The sequence below is a fragment of the Plasmodium yoelii genome, assembly GCF_900002385.2.
Source record: "Plasmodium yoelii strain 17X genome assembly, chromosome: 5".
Lineage (NCBI taxonomy): Eukaryota > Apicomplexa > Aconoidasida > Haemosporida > Plasmodiidae > Plasmodium > Plasmodium yoelii.
In genome coordinates, this window is record NC_036177.2 from 1,020,538 (window position 1) to 1,037,249 (window position 16,712).

Below are 16,712 nucleotides of genomic sequence, written 5' to 3' on the forward strand. Positions count from 1 at the left end.
TAAATATGTGCGAAAAAATGTTAAAAAAATTGAGATGGCTTACATATGAAATTATATATGGTGTAAACTCATGACCCAACTATTCCAAAATAATTTCAAAAAACATTTATAAAATGCGGTTTAGCATAATTTTAGACACTCAACGATATGTCGATAAAAATAGTCTAAATCATTGGTGCGTGTATGCACGTGGTTTTATCTATTAGCAAGCATTTTTTCTTTTTATTTTTCTTTTTATTTTTCTTTTTATTTTTTCTCTTTTTCTTCATTTTTTGTGTTTTTTGTTTTTTTTGTTTTATTTGCAACATTTGCATTTAAATGTGAATATTAAAATGTAGAAACATTTGTCATTTCATTAAAAACTTTTAATAGACAAAACGCGAAACTTTTATAAACTTTTATAAATTCTTATAATTTTTATAAATTTTTATAAATTATGATTGCCATAGACAGCTAGCTGTATGTTAGCAATATTTTTTTTTTTAATTTTGGCTAGTTGTCAAATTTATTCTGACTAATTCAGAATATTTTTAAATATTAAAAAAAAATATTTTTTGAGATAGAATTTGTATGTGGAAACAATTTTATAGTTGTATCAGGAATATATATGTGTGTATAAAATAAATGGTATGTATTAAAAATTTAATAGAAATTTCACTAAAAATGATTTTCCAAGATATGATGTAAAAACATATAATTAAAAAAAGACATGATAATATATTTATCGAATAGCTATTTCATTAGATAAATAAGAAACAAATAGTTTTAAATTGAAAGCAAATAGATTGTTAAAGTTAATTAAAAATGGAATATTCAAATTATAAATAAATATATATGAAGAAACAAAAAAGGAAAAATGTAAGCAAAAATACTTTGACAAAAAAAAGGAAAATAAAAATCTGCAAAGTTCATTAATATAATGCTGCATTTTTTTTTTTTTGCGACGATATTTATACATACATAGGGAGGGGTGTATATATATGTTGGTATTTCCATGGTAATTTGATAATTCTTTACAATGGAAATAAAAGTGAATATATAAAATTTGATAAAAAGTAGATTTAAAAAATTAAGAATAGAACTTTATTTTAGTTACGCGGTATATTTCAAATTGAACTAATGTGTGATACAAAATATGTTGTATATTTGGTAATTTCGATTATCAGTATAATTAAGGGTTTAGGGTTTTATTTTTGTCACTGTTCGTAAAGGTTTTTTTTTTTTTTTTTTTTTTTTTTTTTTTTTTTGTAATGATGTCACATATAATTGTAGCTAATTCTATTTTAGCATCTTGATATATATTAGAAAACATAAAATGATTTGTGTTTATATTAAATATTCCTTTTGTTGAACAGAAATTACAAATAGATACAGGTTGTTGAAGAGGAGTTTTATTAATATTTGAAATTTTTTTTGCAACTTTATAATAATATGGACTATTTTTCATAATTTTGATTAATTCTTTATATCTCATTATTTCACATCTTGGAATAATTTGTATGGAATATATATCATCATTTGTTTGTTCGTTATGTTGAATATTGTTTGAATTATTTTTTTTTTGTTTTTTTTTTAAGTTTTCATTAATATCATTTTCTTTAAAATTTGTTTTTTCAAATATGGTATTTTTTAAATCTTGATTAATAATATGTTTACTAGAAACATAAATAGTTTTCACATTTATCCGAGTTACAAAATTGCATGGGTTTACAAGAAGAATGTTATCTTTAGTATTGTCTTGACAATTATTGGTAAATTTATAATTATCGTCATTTTTTGATGTTTGATATTTTTTTTGAATTTGTATATTTTCCTTATCTGATTCTGTTTCGATATTTGTATATTTGGTGAAAATATTTTTTCTATATTTATTTTGATTTATTAAAATACCGATATAATTATTTTTATCGTTATAAATAAAATTACTGGATTTATGTATTCGTTTTTGTTTTTTAAAATTCCAGTTTTTAATTTTATCTTTTATAATTTGCTCAGTACCTGCACTTCCTACAGTTTCGTCATCTTCATCTTCATCTTCATCTTCATCTTCATTTTCATTTCCATTTTTATCTTCATTTCCATTTTCATCTTCATTTTTGTCCAATGCGTATTTAAAATTTATATCACCTGAATGTTGTGTATTCTTAAAATTGTATGTTTCACATTTTGATGGTTTTGATTTATCTTCCTCAAGCATATTTTGTTCATAATATATTTTATCATGGTTTACTGATGAGAAAGTGCTTTGATTATTTTTTTTTTTTTTTTTTTTTTTTTTTACATTAAGCTCACTAGAGGTAGTTTCGCTAGTTGTTTGTTCAGATATTAATTGATGATAAATATTTTCATTTGTGACTGATTTATTTATTTTGAATAAATTTGTAGAAGGAATATTTGTGTTTAAATTATTTTCAAGTATTCGATATAATTTATTATTTTTTTGGGAAAAAGATATTAGTTTATTATTGTTTTGATTCATTTCCTCGACTATTACATGTTTGGAGTCATATTCTGTAATTTTTGTAGAGCTTGTTTTAGAAGCATTTAAATATTTTTTTTTTTTATTTGAAACAAAAATAACGTCCATAGGTTTTACATGCATAACCGTTTTTATGTCTCTTCTACATAAAAATAATTCATTCCAGAAATTTTGTTTATCAACACACACATTTAAAAATTTAACAAAAATAAGTTTGCCTTCAATTAACACCAACCCAAATGTGTTAATCATGCTATCATCATTATTATCACTATCATCACTATTTTTATCACTATTTTTACCACTATTTTGACTAGCTATTTTTTTATAATTCTTAGTAGAACAGTTGGATAAGTCGTTGTCGAGAAGTGGTTCATTTTCTGGTGAGGTTATACTAGGGTAAATATTTTTTTCTGCACATTTTTTACTTTCATCATCTTTCGTATTTTGGTCTGAATTAAAACGGAATGGTAGTGTGTATATATCACCTTTTGTTTTTTCGAACAAAATAATTATAGAATAATTTAAATTTTGAATTATTGATTTTAAAATTTGTTTCATATTTTTTATAAGTTTTAAAGTTTTTTTTTGTTTTTTTAGCTTCTTTAAATGTTTTTGTTTAGATATATTTTCATCAAAATTTTGAGAACATATTATTTCATTTGATATATTTTTTCTGACTTGTTCATAATATTTAGGAAGTTCTTTTAATTTTGCATGTCCATGGTCATAATTATTATCATTTCCATTGTTTAGTGTGATATGATTTTCGAAGTTATTTTTTTTTTTTGGGGATAGTAGTTTGGTTGTTTCTTCATCTTCCTTCCAAATGTCTTCCCTCTTTAGAACAATCCATTTGTTGTTTTGGAACAACTTGAAGTTTTGGTCATATTTTTTTTGGAGGTTTTGGTCATATTTTTTTTGGAGGTTTTGGTCACATTTTTTTTGGAGGTTTTGGTCACATTTTTTTGGGAGGTTTTGGTCACAATTTTGTTCGAAATCTTTGAGTAGCTTTTTAAATGACATGAGCATGTGCATGTGGTGAATATAATAGTTAATAAAAAAACTGGCCCGTTTTAATTCGTATAAATAAATTAACCAAGTTGCACTACTCACCTTGCTTGATAAATCAATATTATGTTCATACAATTTTTCAAAAGCATTATTTTTGTAGTTATTCCTAATTCGAGAATTTTGATTGTATTTATTGTTATAATTTTGAGTCCATATAAGTTCATCTAAATTGCATTCATCTTGGCAATTATTTGGGTGGGCACTATTTTTATGAACATTATTTGGGTGTGCATTATTTTTATGAACATTGTTTATTATTTCCAACATTTTCCTTGCCTGTTCAGGTTTATTTTGATTACTATTTCCAATTTGCTCAGTACACTCTTTTAAAGGTGCACACAGATTTTCATTGTATTTTTTTTGTATATATGAATAATTTTCACATTTTAAATCATATTGATTATTATAATTTTCCATAAAATAAGTATCATAATTATTTACATTTGTTTTATCGCTCGAATTATTTTCAGAATCTTCATTTATTGTGCTTATTTCGGATTCGCTATTTTTATCCAAAGAGTTGTAAGAATATAAATTATTCCAATTATTTAATGATTTATTTTTTTCAAATTGAAAATTTATATTTTGTTTAATATCATTTTTTTTATTTTTTATTTGTTTGTCTAAATTATGATAAAGCTCAGATTGATCATTTGGTGATTTCCTCAAAATTTGACTCGAACTTCGACTTGAATATTTATTTTGCGTTTTATTTGAGAATTTGGATAGATTTCTTTGAAGTGCTGTTCGAATTTTATCATCATTATTATTATCACCTTGTTTTTTTTGATAAATAAAATTTTTAGAAGATGAGATAGTGAGTCTATTATAATCTTTTAATTCGAAATCGCTTTCGTTTTTTCTTTGATTCGTAGTTCCTATTTGAGGTTCTACAGTGCTTCTAGCGCGTAGTCTATAAGGTGGTCCGTTAGAATTTGAGTGCATTAAATCGGTGCATAAATTATTTGATTTATTAAAAAACATATCATAATTAAAACTATATATCGGATCATAAAGAGTAAGTAAATCGTCCCATACACCTCCATGACATGCAGATGATAAAAGTTTTTTATTTGTTTCATTAATATTTTTTTTATAACATCTATTTTTATCATTTATATTAATAATTTTCATTAATTTTTTTCGTGAATTTAAAGCATTATAAAAAATAAATAATGAATATAAAAGTGGGGATACATATAAAAAATGTTCTTCTTGTATTTCTTCTTCTATATTATGTTGAAGATTATTTAAATAATTTTTTATTTTTAAAGGTGATTGTTTTTTTTTACTATTTATTATATTTTGATATTTTGCAATTTTTTTACTATTTTTTTGTAAAATTTTTAGAGAATTTATTTTGTCATTCCGATTTTTTTCATCATTTTTAAATTTTTTATTATTGTCTTTTTTTTCATTTTCATGTTTATTATTATTTTGAGGGTTGTACGAATTTTCTGAAAAAAATTTATGGACATAATTATATGACAAGTTCAGAAACTGTTCGGTAAGGGCATTGTCGTTATTATCATTATTATCATTTTTTAAATTGGACAGATTTGATTCTAGAATAGATGTAATGTGTTTAGTGCCGGTGTTAGAATTTGTGTTAGAATTTGTGTGTATTATTTGTTTGCGGGTTTGTGTATCAGTTTGAAGATTGTCTTTTTTATTTGAGATGTTTGATTGTGTCGCGGATATTTGGTTAGTTGTAGAATGGTTAGATTGATTTGGGGGAAAGATAAATGTTTTTTTTTCGTCATGATTCAATTTTTTATTTTGTAAATAATTTTGATAAAATAATAATAAATCATAAAAATGATCGTTATAGGATATAGGATCAATTATTTGGTCAAAATATTTATAAGAGGTATTTTCACAATTGTTATATTTTTTTATATCATAATTTTTTTCAGAAATAGTAGATTCAGGATAATAAAATAAATGTTTATTTGTATGATTTAAATTTGTATTTTCTGGAAATTTACAATAACGTATACAAAGCATCATCCATAAAATAGTTGGTAACCCACCTTGTTTCATAGATGGAATGGTTCTGTTTTTTAATAATAGTTTTATAAGTTTCATAACATTTTTTAAATTAGGATAATGTTTTAATATATTTAAAAAAAATTCAGTATGTTTTATAGAATTATTTGTATTAACCGATAAGTCACATGCCACATTATTTTTTTTAATTGTGAGAATAGGAACTCTAGCAGATGTAATAAGTTGCATTTCGACATCTTTAAAAAAATTATAAATATTATAAATATTATAAATATCATAAATATCATAAATATTTTCTTTAGAGTTGTTATTGTAAGAATAGCTAGCTGAAATATCATTTTGATTTGTATTATATTTTTCCTCTTTTATTTTATTTATAGAAGTGTATAATTTTTGAAGAACATATATACTAGAATAGTTATTTGTTTGTATGACAATGTCTAAATCGCTTGTTTTAGAATCAATACCATATGCACTAGATCCGACTATATATATATGAATATTAGAATCAAATAATTGTTTTATTAATTTTAATAATGATAAAAAAAATAATTTTTTTGTTAATACAATATCTTTAGTAGGGTTAGCAAAATTTAATATATTTACTAAACTATTTTCAGTTTTCCGTAACAAATTAAATATAAATAATTTATCATGACTTTCCATAGATGCATCAAATGGTGAGCTGCACGCATTTATTTTATTTATTACACAATTAGTCGGCAAGTCATTATTATTATTATCACTGTTATTGTTATTATCATCGTTATCATCGTTATCATCGTTATCATCGTCATTATTGTTGGTTTTATTAGCTGGAGGTATGGAAACAGATCTAGCAGTATTTATTATTTGGCTATTTTTTATTTTATCACTTATTATTTGGCTATTTTTTATTTTATCACTTATTATTTTGCTATTTTTTATTTTATCATTTTTTTTTTCATATGTCAAACTTATTGATCGAATTTGATCAATACAAGGATTATGCATTTTTTTGACACTTTTATTTAAAATGAAATTAGAATAAGATCTTAGTTTTTTGGACAAATTTGAAACCGGAAATATTTTTTCGATATAGTTGAAATTATTTTTTGGTATGTTATTATCTAAGAGTTTATTTTTTTCATTTATTTCATAATAATTTATATTTTTTGTTTCTACTTTTGAATTATTTTGATTCTGTTCGATATCAGAATCTTCGTTATGTTTTATATATTTATTGCAAGGAGAATGGTGTAAATTTATATCTTTATCTTGAAATAAATTCATGTGTGGATGCAAAGTAACTACATGTGAAGAAGTATTATAATTATATTTATTATTTGTTATGTTGTTGTTATAAATAGAGTTGGTAGGATAGAATAGATGATTTGTATACGGAAATGGATAGGTCCATTGTGTCATAGATTTATTATTTCCACAATTTTTCATATTTTCAAAATTAAAAAAGGAATAATTTGATTCTTTATGTGTAATAGAGATGTCATTATGTTGTTTTGAAAAGGGTGGGATATTATAGTTGGGTATAGATGAAAATTTGAATTTATTTTTGTTAAAAATATTATCATAGTTTTGGTTATTTGGGTCACAATTATAAGAGCATTCATTCTTGATTTCGCTATTTACAAAATTTGGGGACTGAATTTGAAAATTTTGAAACTCGTGAAAATTTTGAAACCTTTGAAGCTCTTTTTTTTTATACTTTTTTGATAATTTTTTTTTTTTTTTTTTTTCACTTTTAGTACCCCCATTTTGATGACTATGGTTATATTTATAAAGGTTGGTAAAATGTTCATTCAAATTTGAATTCGAATCAGGATTGTTAATGTCGTTTATATTCCAAAATGAATAATTTATGGTCGGATCATAATCACAATAAATTTTTTCTTTCATTTTGTAATTTTCCATTGAATTAAATGAGGTCATATTATATTTATCGGAACATTGTCTATCATATAGACTATAATTGGTAAAATAAGTAAAATTAGGAATTTTATTTTTCAAAATTTGGTTTTTTTTATTATAAAATTTTTTGGAATAATTATATAATAGTGTATTTTGTGAATTAAGAGAAATTTTATTTCCCCATCTATCAAAGTAATATAAATTATGTGGATTTATAGTTTTACTAAAATTTTGATCATAATTTGGACCACAATTTTGATCATAATTTGGACCACAATTTTGATCATAATTTGGACCACAATTTTGATAATTTCGTAGCACATGAGTTGGTTCAATGTTATTAATGGGTATAGACATAATATTGTTAAAATAATAATTATATCCTAAATTATGATTGTAATATGGTAGATTGATTTTTTGTTTTTGCATGGCTATTTCATTTTGTTCATTCAAATATTTTCTATTATAATTTTGCACACAAAATATGTTATTTAAATAATTATTGTATAAATAATCTGGTGAAAAGTTTAGATTTGGAGTAATAAAATTATTTTCGTAGTTATTTATGTATTGAGGATATCTTTCATGGAAATTTTCATCTTCATGATTTTTATTTTTCTGAATGTTTATACTAGTAATGGGTGTTGTATTATTTTGGCTGTTTTTTTTTTTGTTACTTTGAATATTTTTTTTTTTTTTTTTTTGGCTATTTGGGTTACTGTTAGATCGATTATTTCTATCGGCACATTTGGTTACTTCATTTTTTTGAACTTGGAATGATTCTATAATTGTACTTTCATTATTAGAATTACTACATGTGTCAAGTTTATTTGTTTTCAAATTTATAAATTCATCTTTGGATATGGTTGTGTATTCATTTTTGTGAGATTGTTTGTTTTTTTTTGAAAATTTTTCATTATTTACCTTTTCAAAATTAGTAAGTTGGATGTGTTTTTTTTTTACCTTACCATGTTCAGGTAAATTTATTGTCGAACTAGCTATTTTGTTCATTTCATTGTTATTATTTTCTTTCTCTTGTTCTAATATTTCTTCAAATTCATTTTTTTTTTCTTTCCTCTTTTTTTGTTTCTTCCTTCGTCGTCGTTTTTTTCTTTTCACGATGTTATTATTTGTTTCATCATTTTGTTGAATATTTGACGAATTTATAGGATGAATTAAATTAGGGGATATATTTTCTTTTTGTTCAGAAAAAAATAAATCCTCCTTATTATTGGCTAGAAATTTTTCATTTTCTGTGTAATTACTATTAATGTCATTATGCTGATCATTGGAATTGTATAATTTATCTGTTTGTTGAAATTTATTTTGTATGTATGAATTATTAGAGGTAGGTAAATATAATGAAGTAAAACTATTTTCATTAATATTTGCAGAATTTATTTGTTTTTTTTGATTTGTATCCAACACATTTTTAATATCATTGCTCAGATGATATTTATAATTTTGATGGGATGGAAAAATAAAATTATTACTTGGAGAAGTACTATGATCTGAAAGGAAAGATTTGGTCATAATATTATTAACATTATGATTTTTTTTTTCTGAACAGTTAATAATTTTATTTTGACATGCAGGATTTTCGCTATTATTATAAATTAAAGTATTATCATTATTTGTGTCATGTTTTTTGTGGTTACTAATTATATCATTATGATTATGGATATTAGAAATATTTTTTTGAATAGTTAAATTTATTTCTTCAGTATTTTGTGTTGGTTTATTTTCAAAATAAGTTATTTCAGTGTTATTTTGTATATTTTCATAGTTATTATTTTTTTTTTTTTTTTTTTTTTTTTTTTTTTTTTTTTTTTTTTGTCTTTTTTTATTTAAAAGACCTTTTAACCCGATATGAAGAAGGGACTTAAAATATTTATCATTATGTATTTTTTTTTTGGGGACATTTTTATCACCATTTTTATCATCATCATTTTTATCATCATCATTATCACCATTTTTATCATCATCATTATCACCATTTTTATCACCATTTTTATCATCATCATTATCACCATCTTTATCATCATCATTTGTGGTTTTAAATTTTGAAAGATCATTTAAGGCTCCAAAATTAGAAGGGTTGTTATTATTATTATCATCATTATCATCAATATCTTGGGCTTTAGTAGTATTTTTTTTGACACAAACTTTATTAGTGTGTGTTTTTTTTTTCATTGAACATTTTAAATTTAGACTTTTAAATTGAGTAAAATAATTTAAATTATATAATATTTTATTAACTTGTTTCATTTTTTTTTTATACATAACATTGTCTAATTTATCAAAATCATGAGTACCATTACTATCATAATTAAAATGCTCATTATTATTTTTGACCAAATTATGTTGACAATTTTCATATTCTGATAGTATAGAATTAGTAGTGATTGTCTTTTCATTCTGCCCGTCATTTTGCATGGCATTTTGCCCGTCATTTTGCATGCCAATTTTTACGTTATTTTTATTTTTAATTTTTTTTTTTTTTTTTTTTTTTTTGCATGTGTATATTTTGCTGTCACTTCCATATCCCTTTGAATAGATACTAAAGATTGAAGCATTTCTGATATTATAATTATTTTTTGGATTTCTAGATGTGTATAAATGTTTGGTTTTCTTTTCTTCATCATCATTATCTTTATTTGAATTTTTGACTTTGTTTTTCTGAATGTAATTTTCTTTAGAATTATTATGATATAGTTTGCAACTTAGCATATTTTTATATTCACATGACATATTTTTATTTTTTTTTTTCATCACATTTGTAACTTTTGTTATTTGATCATTCATATTATCTTTGATAAAACATATTTTATTAATAATTTGTTTATTAAAAATATCTTCCATTTTTATTTCAATTGAGTTTGGGAAAATATAGTTTTAAATATATGAAGGTGTTCAGTGTGTAGATATGGCTAGGCACGTACTCTTCGCTTGTATATGTTCGCTTTATTTTGCTTTATTCTTCCGCTTTCTTTTGTTTTATTTTTCTTTTTTATTATGAGATGCCGTTAGGGCATATCCTTTTTGTGAGCAAATAAATTTGAAACTTCGATAAAATTCCCCATATTTTGATAAGGGGTTTAAAATAAATTTTTGAATTATATAACTAATATTTTATATAAATGTGTAGAAGAATATATAAAAACATTTTATTAATTTATTTTGAAAGATAATGTGATTACACACATTATGGAATATCTCTAGAAACAATGTTGTTTTTATTTTAAAGAATTGTAATATAATTATTATTTCATATTTTATATAATTTCAGTATAAGTTATATCTGCATTTTTATATTTATTTTTGCTTCTATCAAAACAAATGGGTAAAAATATTTGTGGCTAATACATCCCCAGTTAAATATAAGGACTCGAAATATCAGAATAAAACAACATGTATATATTGTTACAATTGTAATATTTTTTTCAAAGTGAAAAAAAAAGTGAAAAAAAAAATGAAAAAAAAAATGGAAACAAACGAATATATTTATAAATGCATGAACTTATTATAGTTGAAAAAAAAAAAATCAAAGGTCATAAATAAATTGTTCAAAATGCTTTTTTTTTTACAAAAACATAGATAACTGTATTTGGAAATAAAACAGCATAAAACAGCATAAAACAGCATAAAACAGCATAAAATAGCATAAAATTTGAAGTTAAAAAAAATAAAATATATAAATATATAAATATATATAAATATATATATATATATATAAATGAATTAAAAATGTTGTAATTATTTTTGTGTATACTAAATGGATATATGTAGATTCTTTCATTTTAATATGAAGATATATAGCGCTTACATAATTATTTTATTTTAATTTAAAAATAGTTTGTAAAATAAATGAATATCATAACAAGTTATAATATTTTACATTTTTATCTTTTTAAAAATATATATAAAGATATTTTTTTAATTAAAATGTGAAAAAAAAAGTATATATAATAAATATGTAGTATATATATAATTATGTGTATATACATGTATATATATATTTTCCAATTATTATATATTCTATAGTTAATATTTTGATAATTTGTTTGACATATTTATTGTATACTTTAATTATGATGTTCTCAAAAAATGAAGAATAATAGACTTTTTTTTTTTTTTGCACAATTTATTTTTTACATTTTTATGTTTTATTTGGAAAATATAACAAATTGACATATTAATGGTATGGACACAAAATATATAGTATGGGAAAAAGGAGAATTTTTTATTTTTTTTATTTTTTTTATTTTTTTTATAAAAATAGTATACGTATAAAAATATAAAAGCTTTTAAAGCTTTAAAATGCACATGCTTATAGTTAATAAAGGTATAGAATTTTGGGGTAAGCTTAATAAAATTGAATTAGTTAATAATTTTGTAAATATGTTGATCATATTTAATTATAAAATAGTACAAATTTTTGGAGATAAAAATGGAGAATTGGTTTTTTTTTTTAAAATAAAACAGGAAAGCATTTAAAGAAATTTGGATTTATTTTGTTCATTTTGTTTTATTGTAAATATAAAACATGTAGATATTTATAACATTATTAATAATTTAGAAAATATATCTAAATTGTTTATATTGTCTTTGATATGTTGTATTTTATTTAGAAGAAGGGGGGTAGGGTTACTACATGTATCATTTTTTTTATTTTCATGGATAAATCTTTATTCCATATATATTAAATTTTATATTATCATCTTTTGAATACATAACATTTTATTTTTATTATCTATTTAAGATTATTTTTTATTTCTTATAAATAATTTCGTTACTTTTTTTTTTTTTTTTTTTTTTTTTTTTTGAAAATATGATTGTCTCTTCTAGTGGTTATAAATTAAGTGTATAAAAATGTTAAGATGTTTTATTTTAGTAATAGTTAAAACGTGTAGGGAATATAAAAGTGTATACATGGTGAGGTATACATGGTGAGGTATACATGGTGAGGTATACATGGTGAGGTATGCATAATGAGGTATATGTGCTTTTTTTTAATTTGTTTGCCAATTTGAAAAAACGAAATAAGATATTGGTAATTGTGGAAGGCATTAAAACATTTGCAATACTAATCATTATTATTTTGTTTTTTTTGAAAAAAAAAATAAAGTTTATATATTTAGGTAATATATTGCTTGGTACTGATAAGAATTTTTTCCCGTATTTTTATTTATCATTAAAAAAAATGGGTAATATAATATTGCATATTCTAGGATAGTGTGTACGTAAATGTAAAAGTATATGTAAATGTAAAAGTAAAAGTAAAAGTAAATGTAAATGTAAATGTAAAAGTACAAATGTGCAAATGTAAATATTTTAGTTATCGTGTACGTGGCTTGGTAAATATGTTATGATAATTATTTCTCTATTTTTTTTTAATTTGATCAATATTACTGTGCGTTTAAGGAATGCACATATCATAGTAATGCTTGCACAAAAAAAAAAAAAAAAAAAAAAAATGAGAATAAAAATGAGAATAAATAAAAGATATTTGAGAATACATCCTAATAATTTAAGGGACTCATTTTATATACAATATTTACAAGATTATATGTTCTTAAATTATTATAAATTTATAGATTCGTGAAAAAAGAAAAAAAATATATTACTATTTGCTAACACTGCTAACACTGCTAACACTACTAACACTACTAACACTGCTAACACTACTAATTTAGTAATAGCTATATATAGATAACACATTTTATTATAGTGTATTTATTTTATAATTGACAATAAAATTTATTGACACAATTATATATAGCAAAGGAGTATGAAATAAGCCTAGTAAATAAATAAATAAAAATAAAATAAAAAAGTGAAATAAAAAAGTAAAAAAAATAAACTAAGGTAAGAGACTCTTGATGTGCACATGTATGTATGTATGTATATATATATATATATATATATATATATATATATTTCATTTATTTCATTTATTTTGTTTATTATTTTTTTAGCTAATTTTATATACTTTTAGAAAAATTAACATGTATGCGTACAGAAATAATTTTCCACAAAACCTATGATATATATATATATAAGAAATAAAAAAAATGTTCATATATACATGATGTGTCTTTGTTTAATGTAGAGAATATAATAAAGATATATGTTATAAAGATAGTTTGTAATTAAATATTCTTGTCTCTTATTTAGTGTACACAAAAAAAAAAAATCGAAAAATTTTGCTAATTATATAAAAAAAAGTACATAAAAAAATATTGAAAATATATATTATTTTTTTATTTATATTTCCGCGATTAATTTATATTATTGTATAAGTTCAGTATATTTTAGAGACTTCGCACAAGAAATATTTCTAAAATGTGCATATCTGTCTTTACGTTTTTTATAAAATTTTTAACATAGCAAATATATATATTATCCGATATTTTACAAGTTATACATTTTATGAATTTTAGTACTATATTTTTTTTTTTTTTTTATATAATATATAGAGAAAAAAAAATATAATAAGTATTATTTATATGCACATACATATATAGTAGATATATCCACATTTTACACAATTCATTTTTTTTTTTTGTGTTATTGAAAATAAATAAATTACTAAAAAGATTGTAAATTAATAGTTTATACTATATAAAGAAGAAAAGATATCAGATATTATATATTCAATTATTATGTATAAATATATAAAGATATAAAGATATTAAGATATATAAAGATATATATATACTTTTTATTTCGAAAAAGTATAAGTGATTTTATGTAATTTTATGTAATTTTATGTAATTTTATGTAATTTTATGTAATTTTATGTAATTTATATTCTATAAGCATTACATTCATTGACTGTTATAATCAACAAGGTAATAAAAATAAAACTTTTTTTCATATTTTTTTTGTATTTTTTATATTTTTTTTTGTATTTTTTTATTTTTATTACCTTTGCTTTTAGAAATGCATATGCTTTTTGCATAATATATATAAATAAGTTCTTTGTGTAAGTGTGTTTATATATATATGTGTGTGTTTCACTAAATGATATGGCTTTAGTGTAATAGACTTTTGTAAATATGTCTGATTTCTTTTTAAGTTTTTTTTATTTACTCATCTATATATTTATAATTGTGTGATATATGCACATAGCTATATTTTATGTGTATCTTGTGTAGGCATGAATTCTTTGGTATTATTTTTAGAGTTTTGAATTAAATTTTATTTATACTATATCCTCTTTTTTCTTCTATCTTAGATAAACTTATTCGAAAATGAGAGAAGTTATTAGCATCCATGTTGGTCAAGCAGGTATCCAAATCGGAAACGCTTGCTGGTAAGGCTCCTCTAAAAAGTTGAAAAGGCTGAAAAGGCTGAAAAAGATGAAAAGGCTGAAAAAGTTGAAAAAGATGAAAAAGTTGAAAAAGATGAAAAATGTGGCCATTTCGATGGATAAATAAGACTGTACATGCAGGTCGACTTTGTTGGCTTTATTTGAATATTTTTCTAAAATCATTATTTATATTATTTAATTTTTAGGGAGCTTTTTTGCCTAGAACACGGAATCCAACCAGATGGTCAAATGCCCAGTGATCAAGTTGTGGCAGGTGGCGATGATGCATTCAATACATTTTTTTCTGAAACCGGGGCCGGAAAACATGTAAGGAGATGGAAAAAAAAATCGGAAAAAAATTGGGGAAAAATCGGAAAAAAATTGGGGAAAATATCGTAGCCTGCTTAATGAGGCATTGTAGAATACATGCCTTTCTTAAAACCGGGTATCAATTTAGTACCCGTTTTTTTGTTATGAATATGGTTGGTCATGTATGTTAAATTTTGCTCTTTATAGGTTCCTAGATGTGTATTCGTTGATTTAGAACCCACTGTGGTTGATGAAGTAAGAACCGGAACCTATCGCCAATTATTTCACCCTGAACAATTAATATCAGGAAAAGAAGATGCAGCAAATAATTTTGCAAGAGGACATTATACAATTGGAAAAGAAATAGTAGATATATGTTTAGATAGAGTTAGAAAATTAGCTGATAATTGTACAGGATTACAAGGGTTTTTAATGTTTAATGCTGTGGGTGGAGGTACAGGTAGTGGTCTTGGCTGTTTGTTGTTAGAAAGATTAGCTATTGATTATGGAAAAAAATCCAAATTAAATTTTTGTTCATGGCCATCACCCCAAGTTTCTACTGCTGTAGTTGAACCATATAACTCAGTTTTATCAACCCATTCATTATTAGAACACACAGATGTAGCTATTATGTTAGATAATGAAGCTATTTATGATATATGTAAAAAAAATTTAGATATAGAAAGACCCACATATACAAATTTAAATAGATTGATTGCACAAGTTATATCATCTTTAACAGCTTCATTACGTTTTGATGGTGCATTAAATGTTGATGTTACTGAATTCCAAACAAATTTAGTACCATATCCACGTATTCATTTTATGTTGTCATCATATGCTCCAATTATTAGTGCTGAAAAAGCATATCATGAACAATTATCTGTATCAGAAATTACAAATTCAGCATTTGAACCAGCATCTATGATGGCAAAATGTGATCCTAGACATGGAAAATATATGGCTTGCTGTTTAATGTATAGAGGAGATGTAGTACCAAAAGATGTTAATGCTGCTGTTGCTACTATAAAAACAAAAAGATCTATTCAATTTGTTGATTGGTGCCCAACTGGATTTAAATGTGGTATTAATTATCAACCTCCAACTGTCGTACCAGGTGGTGATTTAGCAAAAGTTATGAGAGCTGTTTGTATGATCTCTAACTCAACTGCTATTGCTGAAGTATTTTCAAGAATGGACCAAAAATTTGATTTAATGTATGCAAAGAGAGCTTTTGTTCACTGGTATGTTGGTGAGGGTATGGAAGAAGGTGAATTTAGTGAGGCTAGAGAAGATTTGGCTGCTTTAGAAAAAGATTATGAAGAAGTCGGTATTGAAACAAATGATGGTGAAGGAGAAGACGAAGGATATGAATAAAGAACCTTTTTATGTATCACATAAAATGTGTTTATACCAACGTGCATGCACATATATATATATATATATATATATATATGTACATTACTTTGCATACGTTGAATTTTTCTTTTTTTTTCATCTCTAACTCCCGTACCTTTCATAGACCAATTATACTCTATATCTGTGTATACAAATAAATATATATAAATATATACTACCTATTTTTTTTTTCAACATATATTCACGCAAAACATATAC

General features: G+C 22.8%; 2 protein-coding genes across 2 annotated transcripts; one reads left to right on the forward strand and one right to left on the reverse strand.

Moving 5' to 3' along the window:
* Positions 1-1,171: 1,171 nt before the first annotated feature.
* On the reverse strand, positions 1,172-10,333 carry PY17X_0524000 (erythrocyte membrane-associated antigen, putative; the record flags this gene model as incomplete). The annotated part of the gene is made up of 1 exon (XM_022955270.2): positions 1,172-10,333. One exon carries the CDS (start codon positions 10,331-10,333, stop codon positions 1,172-1,174), a length of 9,162 nt encoding a protein of 3,053 aa, XP_022811715.2.
* A 4,394-nt stretch (positions 10,334-14,727) lies between these two features.
* On the forward strand, positions 14,728-16,472 carry PY17X_0524100 (uncharacterized protein; the record flags this gene model as incomplete). Its single annotated transcript, XM_719220.2, has 3 exons — positions 14,728-14,789; positions 14,993-15,113; positions 15,303-16,472. 3 exons carry the CDS (start codon positions 14,728-14,730, stop codon positions 16,470-16,472), a joined length of 1,353 nt encoding a protein of 450 aa, XP_724313.2.
* Between the last annotated feature and the right edge of the window lie 240 nt (positions 16,473-16,712).